The 22,247-nt window shown below is 46.0% G+C and overlaps 1 protein-coding gene across 1 annotated transcript; it reads left to right on the top strand.

The window, feature by feature from the left end:
- Positions 1-3,412: 3,412 nt before the first annotated feature.
- On the top strand, positions 3,413-20,293 carry FAF1 (Fas associated factor 1). Its single transcript, XM_078885678.1, has 19 exons — positions 3,413-3,805; positions 6,868-6,936; positions 7,122-7,168; positions 7,351-7,664; positions 9,047-9,138; positions 9,942-10,042; positions 10,408-10,513; positions 11,096-11,182; positions 12,190-12,285; positions 13,048-13,174; positions 14,211-14,274; positions 14,592-14,673; positions 15,234-15,388; positions 15,564-15,700; positions 17,036-17,124; positions 17,251-17,331; positions 17,733-17,810; positions 18,258-18,476; positions 19,099-20,293. Exons 1-19 carry the CDS (start codon positions 3,764-3,766, stop codon positions 19,180-19,182), a joined length of 2,070 nt encoding a protein of 689 aa, XP_078741804.1. The 5' UTR covers positions 3,413-3,763; the 3' UTR covers positions 19,183-20,293.
- Positions 20,294-22,247: the final 1,954 nt, after the last annotated feature.

The following is a 22,247-nucleotide window of genomic DNA, read 5'->3' as shown; positions in this document are numbered from 1 at the left end:
AGGTGTGGGTGGGTGGACACGTGCTTTGCGACACGCCGTAGAGAGTCGCCGCTGTTGCTGGGTGGATTTTTCTCCACGTGCGTGGTGATGGTGGGGGAAAATGACGCGAGGTGGGTGTCGTGACGTCATGTCACGGGGATTGTACACAGCCAGCAGCGGGCCATGTTGATTCGTTCCTAGCTCTTTTCACGTTGACAAAATATCGTCCCTCAGTACTAATTGGCTGTGTCGGGTGGTGGCAGGTTTAACGACACATTTATATATTTACGCGGTCTAACCCAACAAAAACATGTGTAGTGAGTCCAACTTAGTCGCAGACGTTGGCTTGAGAGCAACACTTTATTCCAGTAAGGGGCCATCCGTAAATGACGTCACGCTATTTTTGACAATTTTTGACCCCCCCCCTTCGTCACACGGCGTCACAAAAGTTAGACCCCCCCCTCAAATATGACGTAACAAAGCTCTGCCCCCCCCCCCCAAATAAAACATGCTTCAAATCGCTTTCAACTCTTGTCATTGTAGTGCGTATTTAATGTGTCGCTGCACTCTGATGTTGTAGGAGAAAACATTTATTTAAAAGTTTATTTAAGTAGAACGTGTTGTCTGTATTTATTTAAAGTTGCGCATTTTGATGTGACGTCACATTTCTCACCCCCCCCCCCCTCGTCTCACATCGTCACAAATATGTGACCCCCCCCTATGTGCGTGACGTCATTTATGGATGGCTCCTAACTCAATATAACATAACACAACCTACACTTGGGTGTCGAATGTCCATCTAGCCATGCTACGGCAGAACTAGGCACGGTTCGCTATCCCGGCCCAGACCACAAGCTGGGTTGCGGACCGTGTGGCTAGAGGCTTCTTTTACCCGACGTGGATCTTCATCACCAGAAGGTGGCTCGTATACTTCGACCATCTTGGCGTCTTCTTTCCGGCGGGTATGGCGGGTATGGACCGGAAAACAGCGAGGGCGTTGTCGTCCAACACCATCGGCAGAGCTCTCAGCGCCTCCTCCTCGGTCCAGTTCACCGAAGCGCCAGGTGAAGGCGCTCCAGTCACCCCCTGCGACGACTAATTCTCTGATGGGAGGCAGTCAGCGGGTTCATTCACTCCCTCTTCCAGCGTCGACAGCAACAGGCGTCGCTTCCGGTGAATCACACCTGTGTCCTAAAATGGCGGCCCCTGACTGCGCTTCTTCCACGCTGCACGTAATGGCGGCCTCCGGCCGCGTGGTCTCTGCGCCGCGCATAATGGTGGCCGCTCCGCTCGCGGACATTCCCGATCGTGCGTCGTCCTCCAGCGGTCGGTCTTCTCTCCCCGGCAAGGTCCATGCAGTCAACCCCGCCATCATGGTCGCCGTCAGGAGTTCCACCATCTGCGAGACCGTCGCCCTCAGGAGCTCCAGCTGCTCAGATACCAGACACCACGCGCCATCCAATTTCGGGCTGCTGCCGAGGAGAAGATGTCGCCAGTTCCGCCATCTCCAGCGCCGCCAATTCTCCTGCCGCGGCTTCGGTAACCGGGACCGCGGTTCCCGGGGCTGTTAGGAGGTCCTGTGTCTCATCCTCATCATCGTCGGAAGATGCCACAGGTGGGTTCCGCTTCTTTTGGTACTTCGACATGTGTTTTTTCTCTCTATTCTTTATTCTCTCCTCTGATGAGAAAATAAAAAAAACAATTTCAACCACTTCTGATTCCAAATGTAGTGAGTGACTTCCGAGACACGTGGAGTTGAAGGCTTCTTGTTTATTAAGAGCACACGGGGCGATACATTACGTAAAGCTGCTACACATAGGCGATCCTAACACATAGCCCATCTCCGGCATACGCTACGCTAGCTGTCCGACTAGCGCAGCAACGGCGACGGAGAGGGTCTTGCAGAAGATCAGCCACGTGGTCGGAGACGAAGAGATGACGATGAGCAGCGACGCACCCAGGACACGCAACAGCACCCGGACCTCTGGTTCGGCCCCCCTTATATGCGCCCCGGCGTGGCCAAGCCCTGCCTCTGGCCACGCACCCTGCCATAACCTTCGAGAAGGTTCCCGGAGCCTCTGGACTCACTCCACCTTTCACCTTTACCCCAGATACGCCCCCCTTATAATAAGGCATTACACAATACCCCCATAACCGCAATTACCCCTTCAGGCCAATAGGAGTCACCCTGTCATTACACTTACATTGTTATTTTGTTTTGGTGTGGTTTTCATATACGTCCTCTTGGGTTTCCAACCTCACCTGCACACCTTTTTAAAACTTGCTTGTTGTGCGAATAAACAATACAATACAATGCACGCACTCCGGAATTCGGTCACGTTTACGTGCATTCATTGATCGATTTAATGTGCGTATTGAACAAGGGGGTAATTTATAGATTTAATAATTGACAAAGGTGTCGAGTTTTGGGTTCTTTTTAGACGTCAAGACTTTAGCACTCTCCACCCTCCCACCTCTTTCATTACACTTTATTTAGTTTTTAAATTCTAATTGGATGTGATATGGCCAACATCTTTCCAACATACACATTTTATTGTAATAAGATATATAAGTATATGATGCATGCCACCTCAATTTAACTTCTTTTTTCGTGCGTGTGGTCATATTCTAATTTACGTTCTACACAAGTACCAGGAAGCTGACATATGGCACACGTATAATAGTCCCAAGAGTCTATGCTCACAATCGCAAAAATCCCGCAACATCATAGTTTTGATGTTGGTCCCGCAGAACAAGGTGGGTTGGGGTGGGTGGGTAAGTGGTGTCAACATTTATCGTTTGAAAGTCGTGGGGCAATGTTGTGAACTAATCTAGATGGCGCTCCAAAAGCGTGACGTCAAACTTCCCGAATACAAAACTCTTTGGTTCTTTCGGTAAAGTCACGTAGGTGAAAAAGAATTTTAAAAAATAATAAAATCAAAGAAATTTTTAAAATAAAAATAACTAAATTAAATAATTTTCATTTTTATTTTATTGTTATGTATTAAATTGTATTCTTTTATTTTATTGCTTTTTTATTATAATTTTTATTTTCACCTACGTGACTTTACCGAAAGAACCAAAGATCCTTGCAGTCACGAAAACTTCAAATCTAGAATTCCCGAATACCGCAAAAAAAAGACATGACGTCACGCTTTACGGATAAATTAATTCCCATGGAGGGTGAGAAGAGGGGGGTGTGGGGGGGGGCCAAACTCCTTTACGGCAGTGACTCTCGAACTTTACGTAAACGGGTGGTGGTGGTGGGGGGGGGAGAAGTACCGTAAAGCGCACAACCCCCCCTGGTCGCTAGGTAATACGATGACGTCATGTTTACTGCGGTCGCATTCTGTATGGAGGTGGTGGAGGAGAAGGAGGGGGGCGGGGTGAGCAACACAACGCCCGGGGCCCCTCCCCTCGCTTTACGGCAGTGACTGTCATTGCTCTACGGCACGTCGTAAAACAAACCTCGCTTAGCGCTGCTCCGGTCGCACATTCGGCGGCTCTCTCACTTGCCCGCCCGACTTGAAAGGCGATTTTTTTTCCGCGTTGTAACATCTCTCCGTGTAATTGACTCGCAACGTATTTCGTACAAGCGGAGAGGAAGAAAAGGAGGTCGGCGGCGGCGGGGGGGGGACGAGGGGAAGCGGCAAGACGGAGGAGCAGGCCGACGAGGAGGAGGCTGCGCGAGTTTTTTTTACCTTGAGAGTTAAAGGCGCGCGGGTCGTGGAGCTCCGCTTGTTTCCCTATCGCCAGGGCCCTTAAAGAAGACCGAGGGGCGGTCATGGCGGCGTTGGGCAGGGAGGTGATTCTCGCCGATTTTCAGGTAACAAAAAAACACAACAACAACAACAATACAACAATTTCATCATTTTCACCGCCACACTGTCGCCAAACCATGGTTGGTATCGTTGCGGCGACGATGGAGATGATGGAGATGCCGGAGATGCCATGTGTCAGAAGTGCCGTCTTGTCACGTAATGGGAAGTCTGGTGGGGCTCCCGGCATGGGAATGTGGAAGCCGTCGGCCTTGGGGTCCACACCCCCCGGCGTGGGTAGTGGAGAGACGGTCTAAATTGATGTGTTTGTGTCTGTGTGTGGTGATATAATAGCTGTCCTCGTCTTAGAGTGCCTGTGACCAAGCTGGAAGCTGCCTTTTGTGTATCGTACGTGTCCAAATGTGCGTCTGTGTCAGCGTGCACCTAACTTGGCACCAGCGCTGTGGTGATGTCATCGTCACTTAGCGGCGAATGGTGGTGGTTGTTGTTGTTGTCGAGTGTGTCTGTGTCCGTATACGATAGGTCGACTCGGCCTCAAATGAGTACCTGGTGCGATGTGTAAATATCGCCACTAGGGAGACAAAGGCGGCCGGGCGTTGTGCTGGCCACCCACCCCTTCGTGCGCTGTACCGGCCTTAATAGGTGTTCGCTAACAGTCTGTTTACAGGCTATACGGGGGGGGGGGGGGGATCTTTGTATGCGATAACACACAAAGATGTGTTTCAGCACGTACACTCAAACGCCGTCGTGGCCCGTGAACCTCTGGCCTGGGCGTACTGTATGGACGAGTTCCCACAGCGGGTTGTTGTTGTTTACGCAGCAGAACGTTTCCATTTGTTTGAGTCTCATCAGCAAAAATGTGACCGGCGAAACGAATTCTATTGTCGGTTACAGTCCGGTTTGGGTGGGTTTTCTTTATTTAAAGGGTCAGAGTGTAGTCGAAATCTCGGTTCTGTGCCCTATGTAAATGGAAGAGCGAGGGCTTAGATGGGAGAAGGGATTATTCTTTGTTTCATGTTTAGGATTGTGTTCGAGGCAGTAAGGGGTTCCGCGGGACATAGAGTGAAACGAGATCATTAGAGTGAAGATACAGTATGTCTATTGTAACCACACCGGCTGTCATCCGTGCTGAAGACGACCTGCCCTCTTTCAATTCGAAGCCCCATACCATGGCCACCTCCTCCTGTTTATAATACAGTAACTGTGTGTGTATATATGACCCAGAGACAGCTGCGGAGAAGGAGTGACCTCCCAATGAGAAGAGACCGCCCATGCTGGTTGCGTAATGGCATTGGCAATAGCTCGCCACAAACAACATGGGACTCTACCAGTCGTGGGGTTATTTGACCATACTTCATGCTGTTCAGTGCGGATTGGCGTAGATTCAGAAGCATAGATGTGGTAGCACAGAAGTGTGCGATATAACAAGGAATTTTTCTGCTCTGCACTTTGTTGCCAAGATGTAATAGTGTCTCGAATCATAATTTAATATTGATTCTTAAGCGAATAAAATGTGGTGAGTGAAACGTATGCAAATGGAATTACAAAGTTATATATGGGCTAATGAAGCCCAAATATAACTTTGTCAGAAACGAGACGAAAACTATTCGATTTTTGAAGAGCGATACTGTCATCGAATCGCCTTGATGGAGGATGGTGATGGAACGTCATGCTCGTAGTATGTTGGGTTGTTTTCCTTTGTTTATATGAGCATATGTAGTGTGTGTGTATGTGTTTATTGTATGTGTACACTATTCATATATTTTTTAAGTTGCTGTGTTTCAGTAAACTTATGCAAATATAACTGAATCATTGTTTATAAAAAGTTTGTTTTGGTCTGAAGAAGGAAAGATCTTGACAATGGGACTGACTGATTTCTTCATGAACTATTGAGGTTTACAGATGCATATTCACTGGAGAAGATGGACTCACTGGGTTGGGTGATTGGTGACGTCTGTCTGCCTGGGGGATTGAATTCCTCTTGGAAAAGTCATGCTAAGTGGAATGTGGAAAGGCCACGTGAAGATGGCCAACAAAATTCATGCACAGGTGTTTTGTCCTAGGATAGGGAGGTGTAGAATGACAACAGTTTTTTTTTACTATAACGCCATCACCATTACCTGTTTTGAACTGTCTACCACTGCATGAAGGGTTCCCCAAGCAGTTGCCCATCCAACATGAACTCGTGATGCAACAATCCATACTCCACCATGTCATTGTAAAATGTGCCAAACGTGTAAACACATGTTGTGTACAAAGTCTTACTTCTGTCTGTTTGAGAGAATAGATTGGGGGAGTAGGACAACCAATCACATGGTAATTTTGAAGCGGCTATGCCCTGTGGACATAATATGTTCACTGAACATTTGATAAAGTTGGCTGAACAATTAATATCGACAAAATACAGCCTCCCTGACATGAACATATGTGATCCGCTGTTCAATTTTGCTGATTAATTCACTTGGAAAACAGATTTCAATCCTCAATATGAGTCTTGCTGCTTTGAACCAAATAGCATCCTGGCCTCAATGCAAGACTTGACCTCTGATAACTACTTGTCCAGTTGATGTTTTTACAGACGTACCCATGCAGGTTGATTGCGAATTTCTAGTCATGCATGTGTGTAGACAGACTGGCCTGCAAGTCATACATGTGGGGAATGGATTATTTGATGGCCTTATATGTGTCTACACATTTGGCAAAATAACTATTTTTACATTGACATGGAAGAATATGGAAGAGTACTTTACTGTACAGTACAATCCACAGTTGGTGTCCCATTCACTCATGCAGGATTACAAGAAACAATACCTGTGCATGACTTCTGTTCCCATCATAAGTGATTTTTCACATTATGTTCTACACACGATGGAAAATGGCATTATTAACATTCAAAGGTTGTTTCCATTACCCAGCGAGCTTGACATAACTTATAACCCAATGCCACGCATATTGTAAGTATATGTTATCTATCTGTAAACCTCAATACTTTATATTGGCCAGGTGGCCAAAATATGTTTTTATTTATCCTTCCTCTCTGTAACCCTGTTAGGGTTATTAATTAAACCATTATAGTAATGTATATGCTGTCATGTATGTGTGTTCACAGGCATGCACAGGCATAGAAAATATAGATGAGGCCATCACACTGTTGGAGCAGAACAACTGGGATCTATTGGTAAGATTTGACTTTTCAGTGTCAATGACATATATCCAGACTAAGGCTCCCTTATTGTTCAGCGATAACGCCCAATGGCCTACACTAACTACACCTTACGACTCACTGTTAATCTATGAATCTCAAAGAGCCAGAATGACGTATTTATCCTTCGGTGTTAATGCCTGTGTGTGTTTGTGTGAAAGGCTGCCATTAATGGAGTGATTCCTCAAGAAAACGGCGTCTTACAGACGTAAGTATTTGTCGATTTTTATCATAATGATGGTGGAGACAATGGTGAAATGAGATAAATGTATGTTGCTATTGAATCTGTACTATTGCTGCTACCACTACTACTGCTGCCAACGATTATGATGATATTTCTTCAACAATGTCACCATTTAACTCTGCATACCTGCCACTTTCTCCCCACAGTGACCGAGCAGGAAGTGAAGAGAGCAGCCCCCTCCTCTTCCCCTTGGACCCCGTGCCCCCCACAACCCCAACCCTCAGCTCCCAGCCGGTCCCGTTTCCTGTGTCCGCGTCTGGGTCTGGGTCTGGGTCACCACCCCCGCTGCGGCCATCGGGATCCGGGCTCCCGAGATCCGCATCTGGGTCAGGGCTTTCCAAGGCAATGGCTTCTGGATTCCGGCCAATGCCAACAGAGAAGACGCCTCGATTTTTAAACTTTGTGGTGGAGCACCGCAACAGGAACGTGGAGTTGACCGTGGAGGACTGCTCCACCGTGGGTGAGTGCACACCAGTAGTTCATGGTGTCCAACACAGCCATTGTGTGTCTCCCAAGAGAGAAAAACATCCAGCTCTTGCACTCAGAACTTATTGCCAGCATATGAGTTATGCTAGCTTAGTGTCTTTATAAGCTAATACTAAGTTGCACTACGAATCTGTCAATTCTTCTCCTGGCCAACAGTGGTCCTAAAAGGACCTCCTCTAGGTCGACTGAGGCTGAAATGAGTACCTGGTGCAATGTGGTGTGTAAACATCAGGACTGGGGAGAAAAAGGCAGCCCAATATGTGGTGCTAGCCACACCACCCTCTCATATGCTGTATTGGCCTTAATAGGTGCTCACTAATAGCACTTGCTCCAACAGTCTGTTAAATGGAGATTTATGTCTTTGTTTGTGGGCAGTGACTCTCACGCTGCACTGTGAAATTAGTGATCTGAGTTCAGTCCCGGCGACATCAGTTGCTGTCTGAACCTGTCCTTGCCCACCACTAGGTTGACTCAGTCTTAAATTTGTGCAACTCCAGCACACAAACAGTCAGGTGGGGTGGTGGTCACATCACCCCCTTGTCTCCTATGCTGGCCTGTATTGGTGCTTGGTGACAGCACAGACTAAATGGAGCATCTTTGTATATGTGTGTTTATATTCGTTTGTGAAATTTACTTTTTGAAAAGTGGATGTGTGTTATCTATACTACATCTACACTGAATTTGAAAACTCATTTCAGTGGTGCCTTTCATTTTGATGTTTGCCATTTCCATGAATGAGCCGTTTTGCCTGTGGGATTACACCTGAGTACTGAAGAATGCCCACACACCCGAAGGGTTGACACTCAAAGGTGCATCCAGGTCGGTTTATGAGCCCACTTGCTGTACTGCCATCTACAGGCCACCTCACTGCCCAGTGGGTTTGGAAGATTCACAAATCTGCGCAAACCGTGGCCTCCCTGGATTATAGGCATGTGTTAGCATGCCCTGGTGTGGTATGTAGTGAGTCATCGATGACGCTCATGGCACGTGTGCCATACTGTCTTGTTTTTAATTGACACAATACAAACAAGACAGTATAGATACAACAAATGGGACAGACGGGACAGACAAGAGAGTAATCGGGACAGAAAAGATGACAAAGGACAAACAAGAGAATACAACCGAGGCAGTACAGATGCGAGAGTACGAACGAGAGAGTATAAATGAGACCGTTTAGACGAGATAATGTAAAAGAGACAAACGAGACTAAACTTGTATTTATTAATGAAATTGCCTGAATCGTGACATTCAGTCAAACTAGCAGGATAAAGGGGGGGGGGACTTTTGAAGGGGAGTAATTGGTTACATGTCTAATGTGTAAGTTTGTGTGTGTAATGTTTATGTGTGTGTGTGCAGGAGATGTCAAGAAGTGTCTACAGAATGAACTGCAGGTCCCCACTGAGCAAATGCAGCTCTGCGGGTGGCAAGCAACTGACATCACGGACTTGGTGAGATTCACTTTCAAGTTGAACTCCCGGGTTATGGCCCATTGGTAGCACCGTAGGCTCCCACACCACACCCCACAGCTGAGCTGAGAGTGGATTAGTACCAGAAGTGCAATTTGGCTGAATGGAGCCAAATTATACCGTGGCTAACGGTCATGGTGCTGTACTATGTGCTAAATTAATCTCATAGTTAATTATAGTCTCGGATAATAGAAGTTTTAATTGTTGACAATGGGATAAAAACTCTTCTTCTCTGAAAATGTGATTACCCCTGACAGGGTGCCCAACTTTATTACAGATAAGGAGTTTCACTGTGTAGGTGTCAGTGTGCGTATGTGAGCACCATGTGTTTGTATGGATGTACTGTATATGTGTGTGTTTTTGCATTGTGTGTTTGTGTACCAGTGGTTCCCTCTACAATCCCAGTGACCTGGGTTTGATTCCCAGCCACAGATAACTTCAGTGGTATCTAAACTTGACGTAACTTTAAATGAGCATCCTGGTGTAGTGTGTAAACATTATTAAGGGAGAGAAAAAGGAGACTGGCGTGGTGCTGTCCCGCTCATTGTCAACATTAGTGACAGTTATATGAACTGGTCCTGGGCTTCCTCGAGATCGACTCGGCCTCAAATGAGTACCTGGTGTGTAGTGAACATCGCCACTGGTCTGCCAAAGCAGTCTGGTGTGGTGCTGGCCACCCACCTTACCTCATGTGCCGTGCTGGCCTTCATAGGTGTTCGCTTACAGCACTTGCCTCAAAAGTATGTTGAGGCTATATGGGGGTCTTTGTTTTTGTGCGTGTGCAGTCTGTTCTTCGCTCACTGCATCTTCCAAAAAACAATAGCCTCTTTCTGCTGACGGCAGACGCCGCCTCACCCCAGTCTGCATCCGGGTCAAGTTTTGGCAGGTACGGAAGCTCACCTGACATCACCGCCTTCATCATTGTCATCATAGTCGTTGTGGTCATCATCTAATCATCATCTTCAGCAACAGCAGCGATGACATTATTGTTATCTTCAGCAGCAATGTCATCTCCATCATCAACAGGATTGCCACCATTATCATCATTGCTACCACCACAGCCGGCGCCATTATTGTTTGCATTACGACTGCAGGTATTGTGGTCTATGCAAACATGACTCCTTGTAAAAAAAGGTGTCAGTTTTGTTGGCAGATAGAAGGGTAAAAAAACTATTATCATATTTTTCTACTGGCAAATGAGGTTCCAATGGTGCCATTATTATCATCATCACCTTCACCCTCTGTGTGCAGTGCCCTCACAGACCGGATCAATCAGACGTTCCTGCTCATCGTGCGACACCGCGAAGCTCAGCGAGAGTACAAACTCAACTTCCCCGGCGCTCGGACCATCAGAGATGTACGGCCCTGCCCCGAGCATGAACACTGACAGTAACCGATGCACTCACAGATATATTCCTAACTAGCAGCCTCCACGTCCTTTGGACATGACCGTCCCTCTGGCCGACCAGCCAGCCAGGCAGCGAGCAAAACTTTTAATAATATAGTATGATAGCGTACCCCGCGCGCAGGTGGAGTGTGGGGTGGGGAGCGGGGGACCGTGACGTCTTATGTGAGGCATGAACCCGGCTCGATGATGTGGGATATGGGTGACATCACGCAGATGTGCGTGGTGACGTCACCACCACACACACTTGCCCTGGTGGGACGGACAAAGACACATAGAGTCTGAAAATATACAAAAATATATCATAACTAAATATCAATTAAATAGTTAGCATCTACTTAAATTAGTACCTGGTGCGGTGTGTAAACATCAACACTGAGGAGACAAATGGTGGCCAGGCATGATGCTGGCCGCCCACCCCCTTGTGTGCCTTGGTGGGCCTTAATAGGTGCTTGCTAACAGCACTTGCCTCCAACAGTCTGTTAAAGGCTATGTGGTGGATCTTTGCCTTTTTTCTTGGTTATGTGCATTCAGGTCAAATACAATGTTGCCGACCTCACCAACATTCAAGTAAGACAGCAGCAGTGGGAGGGATGGCCTCTTTCTGCGAACAACGACGCGGTGAGAGTGACACACTGTTTCCATTGCTGCTAAGATGCTTGGTTCAAGCCCAGGGGCTGGCTGTTGTCTTTGCGTGTGCACATGAGTGGCATCATGTAAATGTGTGTATTTATATTTAGTTCTTATTTGTGTATCGAAATGTGTTTGTGTCTTTGTATTGTGTGTGTGCGTGCGCGCGTGTGTATGTACATTACATTAAAATGTACCAATGAAGGAGGCTCGTGAAGGACACTACTGGTCAGTTGGAAGCAGTCTCCCTCCAACAGCAACGGAGGGCAGAGGAGCGACGCTCACAATGAGCGGAGTGCTGAACGGCTAAAATGCAACAAGTTGGCAGAGTAGGGGGCACAGCTAGTGCATCTGCCAGTCATCTCAGTCAACCCATGGCACCTGGATCTGTCCCGTGACCTATCAGCGAGCCTTCGACACTTCACGTGGCCTCAAAGTGCACCTGGTCTGACACAGGCACCGTGGTGATGTCACCACCACTTAGTGGTGAATGGCTGGTGTTGTTGTAGTATGTACATGTTTGTTGTATATGTTTAAATACACCGTCGTTTGAATATAAAGTATGTGTGTATATATATTTATGCATGTGTGTATTTGTGTATGGTTATGAATACTGTCTGCAGGTAAAACACCTCTGCTGCTTCCCATGCACTGCTTTATTTAGCAATTATCTCCCATTGTCTATTTCCAAGCTCTTATAAGCTTACACAATTCAATAAATATGTGAACTCTTATCTGTTATAACTGGGAAAGTGCTGTTTTGGCCTTTGGACCTGTTCTCACCAACTGTGTTAAAAACAACTGTGTAAAAATCATATTTACGTGTGTGTACTATATACAATGTAACAAATCCTTTAACTCCTGCACATGAGCCAAATTCATCCTGTCAGAGACTGCAACAGCTTGGCGCAGCTTTCATCCAACAGTGAATAGAACATGGCTGATGATGGTAATGATGTATATGTGTGTCTATATTTATTTCTTGTGTGCAACTGCAGTTGACCTTAGCTGCCGCTGGCCTCTCGTATCCGTGTCATCGTCTCTCCGTGTCCAAAAAACCTTCGGCTCTGACTGCGGCAGAGTGTGCAACCGAGGTGAGAGAGAGGGAAGAGGGTTCATCATTGTTACGAGCTTCATTATCAGGCGCAGCATCATCATTGGCAGTAGGCGTTTCATCAACAGTAACCGCACAATTGTGTATGGTTTAGGAACGAAATAAAAGTGGATTTTCCATAGCCTCGGACAGGAGAAAGACTTCCTCTGCAAGGCCAGCCAGGGCCAGGGGAAGTAACTCTGGTTATGGCTGTTAGTCCTGTCAAAGGCTCTGGGAATCCACTCCGAGTCAACCCATCAGCACCAGACATGTGGTCTTACACATTCTATATATGTATGTTGAACTTCTTTTGCACTGTTCGTTGCCAACCGTGCTAATCAGAGGTGTGAGGAAAAGACAACAAATTAAACACAAAAAGGAGTTCTTAAGGATTACTCTGCGGTGTTTCTCCAAGTCATTTTGTGTATCATGAGTGTAAGACTCAAATGTTAACTTGTAAATAGATGCATTGTTGAATGCCCACCGAAGGCAATCCTTCAACTGACGATGATGCCAATGATAATAATGCTGATCATGATGATTATTATCCTGTTGATGATAATGTTGCAAATGATGATATTGCTCATACTGATGAAACTGCTCCCTTTGGTAATGGTGTTACTGTTGATGATGATGCTACTGATGATGATTATGTAATTAATCATGATGATGATAAAGCTGATATTTTTGCTGATGTTGCTGGTGACGACAACGATGATAATGATGGTAATGATGATGCAACTGATGATGTTGATCCTCGCAGGCGGTGGACGTGCACATGGTGAGCAGTGACGAGAGTGACGAGTTTGAGGAGGCGGCCGAGTCATTCGGAGTGGAGGACTCGGAGATGTTTATGTCTGAGTCTACCCAACGCAAGACGGCACCTATGAGTAAGGCTGCTCAGTCACTCACTCGCTTACACACCAGCACAATCAACTGCCCATTCACTAGTTTTCTCATCCACTTGCACACTCACTCAACCACCCACTAAATTGCTAACTCACCCACTCACGCATTTTTCCCACTCACGAGTTCACTCGCTCAACAACCCAATCAAATACCCCCTCACTAGATTAGTCTCCCACATTACCAATCACAAAACCACCCACTCAGTCACGTATTTATCCACTCAAGTTCACTTGCATAGTTAGCGAATCACCAGATGATTCACTCATCAGTTCGCTCACTCACTAACCCATTCACCTACCCACTCATTGGCTTACTCGCGAGCTAATTTACTCACTCATTCACATTCATTCATTCACTCACTTTACCATCACTCCTTTACAGTAATATATCACCCATACAGGTATCAGCGTGGTAAAAAGTGCTTGGCTTGAAGTTGTCGTTGTTGTCATCACTGTCATCATCACCAATGGATGGTGATGATGAGCGACACGGTGGTGAGATGTTAAATACCTCGTGTGTTCGATCCTGACGCTTGATGCCTGTATATTTGGAGTTTGCATGTTCTCCCCCATGGTCGTGTGGATTTTCCTCCGGGTCCTCCCCTCCACAATTAGAAACATGCGTTTTGAGTATTTGGATGCTATACATTTTCACATGAAAAGCCACTTCGTTGAGCTGTCATTTGTTGGCAAGTCATTTCTGAAAAAGAGCAATAAAACTCAGTGGGCCTTACCTGGTAAAATAAAAAAAGAGTTTTTTATAATTTCATTGTCCGTCATGTTCGTCAGAATAATCATCATCATTGGGGACCAAGAAAACATGTAGATTCCAGTGTGGGCTCAGGGCTGTCAATGGATTTAAGTCTGGCCCCTCACTCATTACAATAGAGGTTGACTGTGACTTGTCATGACTCCTGTGTTTTTCAACATTAATCATTGTCTCGTTTTAATGAAAGATTGTCATCACCATTCCGTTTTTTCCTCCGTTGTGTGCCAACCTTTCCACTCCAACCCCTAGTGCCACAGAACTCAGAAAATGAGGCCGAGGCGCTTATGCAGTTCACAACGGAATTCTCATCACGGTAGGAACACCCTGACATTTATTGGTGGTAGAGATAGTGAGGGTTGTGCTGAAGATGATGGTGGTGTTAGACATGCTGGTGTTTGTGAAGGTGGTGGTGGTAATGGTGGTGCTTGTGGAGATGATGGTGGTTGTTTAAATAATTGTGGTGGTGTATGGTAGTTGTGATGATAGTGATAATGAGGAGGACGAGGTTCTTGAATGGTAACTATCATCATAAGCAGCATTAGCCAACAGATATTGTGGTAATGGTGTGGATGCTGCTGCTGTTGATGATGATAATGATGAATGTTGATGATTTTGATGCCTCTGTGTCAGATATGGTGAGTGCCACCCCGTGTTTTTCATCGGGGGCCTTGAGGCAGCTTTACAAGAGGCGTTCTACAGCCGACCACAGGACGTGAGTCAATGTAGTGATCGTAAAAGATGCAACCTAACACACCAATGGCTAGTTCTGCAGCAGCTGCACACATCAGCTGTTTGTCTCAGGCTGCATGCCACAGGTTTGAGGCTTCGCTTATGAGAATAAAATACTTTCAGTTGATCTTAAAGGCACTTCGGTAACATTAATACATGCAGTGACATATTCAAAGGTGTGGCATAGTGATGTTGATAGTGTATATATGTATGCTTATATTTAAATGAACATGTATTTACATCAGCACTGGGCAATAGGTAATTGCTTAACAGCACTTGCCCCAACTGTTTTGTATGTGTGTGTATGTATGTATGTATATGGTTTGTGTATAACACACAGTTGGCACAGTAGGAAGCACAGGTGGTGTGTCTATCCGTCATCCCAAGTTAGTCAACCCATAACACCTGGGTCTGTGCCGTGACCTCCTGCCAGCAAGCCTCCGACGCTTGCTGTGGCCTCAAAGTCCACCTAGCCTAACACAAGGGCTGTGGGGACGTTGCCATCACTGGCGAATGGCAGCTGTTGTTGTTGTGTGTTAACAGCGCAAGCTCCTGGCCATATACCTGCACCACGATGGCAGCGTCCTGACCAACGTGTTCTGCTCACGCCTCCTCTGTGCCGAGTCGGTGGTGACGTACCTGTCACAGAACTTCATCTCCTGGGCATGGGATGTCACCGCAGAGGCAAACAGGGCACGGTGAGAAACGGGGTGTGGGGAGGGGGGGTACAGAGGGGAGGGAGTCATGGAGAGGAGACACTGGGAAACAGCGGGAGACTTAGAGGGACATTGGGTGACAATGTGAGCTATGGGGAGAAGGGTTGATATTGTGGGAAGAGAATGGAGAGACACTGGTTGTTGTGGTTGTGCCCAGGTTTCTAAGCTCCTGCACCAGGCACTTTGGGAGTGGGGCATCTCAGACACTGCGCTCCTACAAACCCGACCAGTTCCCCCTGCTCCTCGCCATCATGGGCAAGCGAACCTCCAATGAGGTGCTCTCCGTCATCCCAGGTACAGCCTCACACTTGCAAGTGGCCCTTCGTGACATTTGAGCGAACCTAGACATGGTACAGTTCACTGACACATGCTCAACACATAAGTGTGCAGACACACATGTACACACACATACACGCATATCCACATAAACACAGTCACACGGACAGACACACATTCACTGGGTATGTATGTATGTTGAACTTCTTTTCCACCGTACATAGATAACCATGCTAATTGGAGGTGCGGGGGAAGGACAACAAACTATACACAAAAAGCAGTTCTAAAGAAATGAGTTTTCAATATAGTTTTAAAAGTGCATAGCTCCAGCGGCTTCCTAATATTGGAAGGAAGAGTGTTCGAGACGGTCGCAGAAGCACATGTGAAAGTGCGTTATATACTGCACGTCTTTGTTCCATGGCTAGCCAAAGCTGCTGCTGCAATGATGGCCAGAGTTCACGTGATGCTTTATGCTCCTTGATGAGATCAGCAAGGTATTGTGGTTAATTTATGGCAAGCACTGTAAATATTAACGCTGGTGTATTAACCATAAAATAGGTGTCGTGTGCTTCATGGTGGACAGTAAAGATTATGTTACTTAATTTGAAGAAGAGCAGACTGTGTGTGTTCGGGGTCGTGATGTAAATTTTCCAAATTTTAAAAATCACTCGCAAATTGCTTCATTGGGAAATGGCTAAAATGGATGCACATTCCAGTCTTGAATTCAAAGCTTGGACCCATGAGGCCAAGGCCCTGGAAGCCTTTAGGTCAAGGCCAGCCAAGGGGAACACATGGATTAGAGAGTAAGTACAAGTTCGAGACATTATTTAACTGGTAAGAAAAGTAAGTGGGAATATCCGGTGGTCGAGACTAACAATGGAGTGGCAGCAAAAGAGGGAACAACCCCATGAGGACTTCGAGCACAGAGATTAAATGAGCTTTGGTTTGTAGGAGCTATATGAATTGTTGCAGGATCATGAGGTATGGCGATGGATTGGGGAGCCCTTCATCCAGCAGTGATTTGATCATGACTGGTGATGACATTTTGGATATTGCGTTAAAATTTAAAGTAGCAGGATTAAGAATCGGTCTCAATGTCTCATTCGTTACAATTATTTCTTGATTTCAGTGGGGTCTGTTCAAGGCAGCAACCCAGAAAATATATTCGTATCTGACATGCCACATCCAGTAATACCTCTTGCTTATGGCTGTGGCTACTAGTCACGTGTCACCTTAAGTCTACCAGTGACCAAAAAAATATTTCGTGAGAAATTAATACCTGGCTACGATCACAATAATTAGCGGCTCTCCGCACATGCACAGTTAACACAAGGTGTATGTGTACTGATACAGGAAACACAACACTGGATGAGATGATGATGAGGTTGATGCACGCGGTTGACATCTTCACTGAGCAACAGAGGCAGGACATCAAGGACGAGGTGAGGACATCATCACTGTTACAACAATCGCTATCATCATACCTGTGTCAGCACCAACACCATCACGACCAATACCACCCCCACCATCTCCACCGCCGCTACCACCCCGTGTGTCTGTGTCGCTAGGAGGAGCGTGAAGCTCGTGAGACTGTGAAGCGGGAGCAAGATGAAGCATACCGCCTCTCACTGGAAGCCGACCGCGCCAAAGTAAGAAACACTTCCCCCCATACACTCCAAGCACTGTAACCATAATTCTCGTGTGTTTTAAACCCGACACATTTTGCATTTCTCTTGCAGCTTCTGGACTTTTTACATGCTCCCCATTTTGTTTTTATAATACTTCCCTTGTGCTTGCTCGTATTTTCACTATGCTTCTCTCATGCTTAATGTGCTTCATTCTCTTATGCTTTCCAAAGGAGTTTGTGCTTCCTCTTGTGTTGGTGATAATGGCAGTGATAATGATGCTGATCGTGATGTGATTATGCTAGTAATGATAATGACGATGCATCTACTGCTTGATAATGATAGCAATAATAATGCTAACGAAGCTGCTGCCCATGAAGATGGTGGTGGTGGCAATTATACTGATGCTGATGTTTCCATCACAGCGCGATGCTCAGGAGAAGGAAATTGCTGAGCAGGCAAAGAGGGAACAACTCAAACAAGAAAAGCAGCAGGAAAAAGAGGTGAACGCCGACTCTGAACTCCTGAACCTCCCACTTTTGACCATAACCTGCCCAACCTCAATGTTTCTGCACCATGTTCTTTGACCACACTCCTGTTCTTTCACCCCTCACCTTGACCTATCTACTAATGACCCTTGAGCCGTACCCCCTGACGGTGATTACCATTGCTGATGGTGGTGCTAATGCTGATGCTTCTGCTAATGATACTTTTGAAGTAGCTGTCTATGAACATGGTGATGATGCTGCTGCAGCTGCTGATAATGGTAATGCCACTTGCTGTTGATAACGAAGATGCGCTGCCTTCTGCAGCTGACATTGTTAATGAATTATTACATTTCTGTTGCTGTTACCAACGACATCGGAAAAGGTGACCATGACAACAGAAGCTGCAACATCACTGGCAATGAAGATGACACTGATGTCCGTATCATCATCATCGTTCCCCAGGCACTCATGGCTTCTCTTGCCGAGTCTCTCCCCCCGGAGCCAGCGGCGGAGGGTGCTGAGGCTCCCATTACGCGCCTGCGTGTGAGGACGCCACAGGGAGAATTTCTCGAGCGAAGATTCCTCGTGTCCCAGCCACTCCGCGCACTCATCACCTTCGTGGCATCGCGAGGATTTGCGCAGAGAGACTTCAAGCTGCTCACGACGTTTCCACGGAGAGATGTGCGTCTTTCCCCGTGTCTTCTTCAGTGTTTCCTCCTCCATGTATCCACCTGTGTGTTTCTCCATCTTTCCATATGTCTCCCTTCCTCTAACTCACCACTTAGCTCCCTCTTCCACCTCGCGTTTCCCTCCCCATATTTCACTTCCCATGCCTCCCTGTGTATCCACCTCATTTTCCTCTGTGCCTCACTTCTGCCACCTCACCCCGTATTGCCTTCTCATGTTTTTCAATGTGTCCCTTCTCTCTTCCCACACCTTATCTACCTCATTCCAAGTCTCTCCATTCCCCCCCCAAGCCCTTATCTCCCTCTTCCATGCATGTCCCTCCATGTCTCTCGCAGTCACTGTTTGTATATAATCCATCACTTACTCCCCTGCCTCACTGATCCATTCACCCCACCCCCTGCTTATGCATTCAATCACTTGCTCACTTGCATACCCATGCACCTGCACCCACACTTAACCGCCCACTCAAATCCAACTACTCAACCACACATGTAACCACCCTACCTATGCACTCGCCTGCTCACTCAATGGCATGGTCATTCACTCACACATTTATTTACTTACCAAGTCACTCGGACACACACTCACCCATTGACCCTCTGTCTTCTCTTCACAGCTCTCTGTTCTTGACCCAGACAAGTCGTTTGAAGAACTGAAGCTTTTTCCACAGGAAACTCTATTTCTCGAGGCGAGGAATTAAATTGGCGATTGCGGTAGTGATGGTGGTGGTGGCGCTGATGGTGGTGAAGGCGGCGAAGATAGTGATGGCAGAGATGCCAGGAGCCATTTCAACATCATCATCATCATCTCGTCCCCTCGTTTCCTGCTGACTACTCCCATTCATAAACAAAAACCAAGTCTTTGGAACGGAACTGCTTTGTGTGTGGCTAGATGACAGTTTACCAGGGTTGATGGAAAAGTCCACTGCCTAACATAGCATGAGTGGTGCTACAATATAGGGTGAATCATCAATTAAAAGTACATAAAAAACATTTTAAAAATTTGAAAGCAATAGATTAACCTTATCTTTTCCTGACAAGTGTTAGAAATAATTTTCTTAAAAAATGAAGAGAAATCAAGAACACACAAATATTGAGAAAATTTGATACATCTATGTAAACGTCAGAGAAAAATTAGACAAGTGTGGAAAAACCCGATACAATATTTGACTCCCCCGTTTCTTCCACATTTTCCCTACAGGTAAAAAGAATCGCTTGCAGAGAAAATGACTTTCTTGTGGCAATGAAGTGACGTGTGCTATGTACGAGTGGTTTAGGAGCAGGGGAAAAAAGTTCTTCCAGGTGGGGTTTAACGTTTGGACACTGGATGAAATGCGTTGCAATTCAGTGGAACCATATCGTGAAATGACAGCTTCAAGGTCACTCATTGCTTTCTGTATCAGGCCACAGACTTTTCCATTGCTGCTCGTAAAACAACTAAAACACAATTATTAATATTGCAAAAGAGTTTCCAAAAATTATATTAAACAAATAACTTAAAAACAAGCAGATATTAAAGAAAATGTTAGTACATCGCACTTGTAAAGAACCACAGACTCGGAAAAGCCTCAGAAGCTGTTCCTCTCAGAGGTTTGTGATAGGAGGTGGCGGTGGCTAATTCAGATTTCTACTGGAGAGTCCATACACAACTTGTGTTTAGAGATTATTATTAACGTCCCATTTCACGAACTCAAAATTCCTATTGCATTTTTCTTTTCAGTTTTGGATGATTTTTCCCCCTCCCCCCGCATATGCAGAGGAGAAGGGAGCGTGTGAAACGTTAAAACAAAATAAAGTGCAAAAGGAACTTTTCATCATTTTTCACAGTAGTATTATTGACACTACAAAGTCCAGAGCTTGTCAGCCAATGCCACCACACTTCACCATCACTCCTGTGAAATCCCACGGCTGTTGCACCGTTGACAAGCGCTTGAAGGATCACTCTTATAGTCCCACCACCATCTCACTTGAGTGTCTTTCCATTTTTATGGTCGACATCATTCAATAACCATCTTTAGATCATTCCCTTGTTACATTCTAATCACCACCACTTTAGCTTTAGGTCATTCCATTGGTCGTCACCCTCTGGCTGCCACTGTAATGCCTGTCTCGGTAACCTGACCTTCACACTACACACCTCTCCACTCTTTACAACCTCTTCCAGATTGCACCGAGAAACCAACTTTCTTGCCACGTTCTATTCCCACCTTAAAAGTTACCCTATCCTGCCATGAAATTTGTATTATCGTCCATGTGCACTTACGCTCACTGGCGGAGCTAGTGGGGGATGGGGTGGCACGTGCCCCCCAATGATCCGATCGAAATCCCTAATTTAGATCGGATCATTGGGGTTTATTTGTAATAAATCGGCAATTTGCGACCCCCACTGTCACTGTAGCATATTATGACGTGCCAGAAACTCTGAGATGATAGGACATAAGTCTGAGTCCATAATTGGCAAAAGTAACGGAAAAGCAGTTATAAGTGACTCAGAATTGTGCGCGGTTGCATATACAGTACACGACTTCCCTGAAGGCAAACACCATCAGCAAGCGCGATGCCGATCACACAACGCGGTTCGAATTCGACCCTCGATCGATGGCTGCGCCATCGCCGCACATGCGTCGAATAAAAAGCAAGGGACAAGTCCTTACTAACAGCTATCAATTTTTTTTTTATTGCTGGAGGGGTTGCCCCCCCCCTACCTGAAAATCCTGGCTCCGCCATTGCTTACGGTCAAAAGCCAGTAGTTGCTTTCTTAAGATCCCCACATTAATGTTGTAAATCTAACATTCTTATCACCTAAAGTATATCACTAGCTCTCCGCAACATGATGGGAATGCCTCGTCAAGTCCCAAAACGCTTTCAGGAGGGCCTTTTTTGACACTCGCGTATTTTTTACACTCATTGGGAGGTAACCAGAATGCCTGGAGAACACCCACACGTTTACATGGGCACAGCACTGAAAACTCCCAACTGTGCAGATGGATTGAGTCAGAATTAACTTGTTTGCTGTATTGTCTTCAGAAGGCATCCTCAATGATCTCTGCGTGATCCACCAACCCTGCCTCCAAAGCTCTGGATTACAGACGTGATCAATAATGGCCAATACACCCGGCTTCAGTGTTTATCTGTAATTTGCCATTTATTTATATCTGTGTATTTGTGTGATTAAATTAAACATTTAAAATGGGTTCCATCGCGGGTTTAATGTTATTTGAGTCGCATCATGAGCAGGTTCGAGTTCTCGAGACAGCCCTCGGCTACTTCGATGCATCTCCTCTGATGCACGACCATCGTCTTGCGTCATCCAACAGGACCCTTATCCCATACACAACCATTTTCTCATCAAATACAAGTACCCTGATGCCATCTAATCAATAACTGTGATCTAATCCAGTATCTACTGAAATAGAATTATCATGTACTCCAAAATAACATTTTGAAAAATTATGTTACGTTATCCCATCCAATACAGGAACCTCATCCCATTTAATACTTAAAGAAACTTCTCATTTTACACATGGTCCAGAACCGTCGTCCCGTGTAGTAGAGAAATATAGTCGCATCTGACGCACAACTGTTGTATTATCCAATATATCACCCTAATATAGCAGCGGACACAGCACCCTGCAAAGGGTTGAGAGCTGCTTTTATCCAATTCAATCCAGCACCACCGACCCTCAACCAATATTACAGAAGTACACTTCTATTTCGGTACAGAAGCCTCATCTCGTACAAGGAAAGATGTCCCAACTAATCCAAT

Source organism: Lampetra fluviatilis, chromosome 3 (genome assembly GCF_964198595.1).
Source record: "Lampetra fluviatilis chromosome 3, kcLamFluv1.1, whole genome shotgun sequence".
Classification (NCBI taxonomy): domain Eukaryota; kingdom Metazoa; phylum Chordata; class Hyperoartia; order Petromyzontiformes; family Petromyzontidae; genus Lampetra; species Lampetra fluviatilis.
Note: the sequence above shows the minus strand (reverse complement) of the source record. Positions and strands in the feature narration are given on the sequence as shown.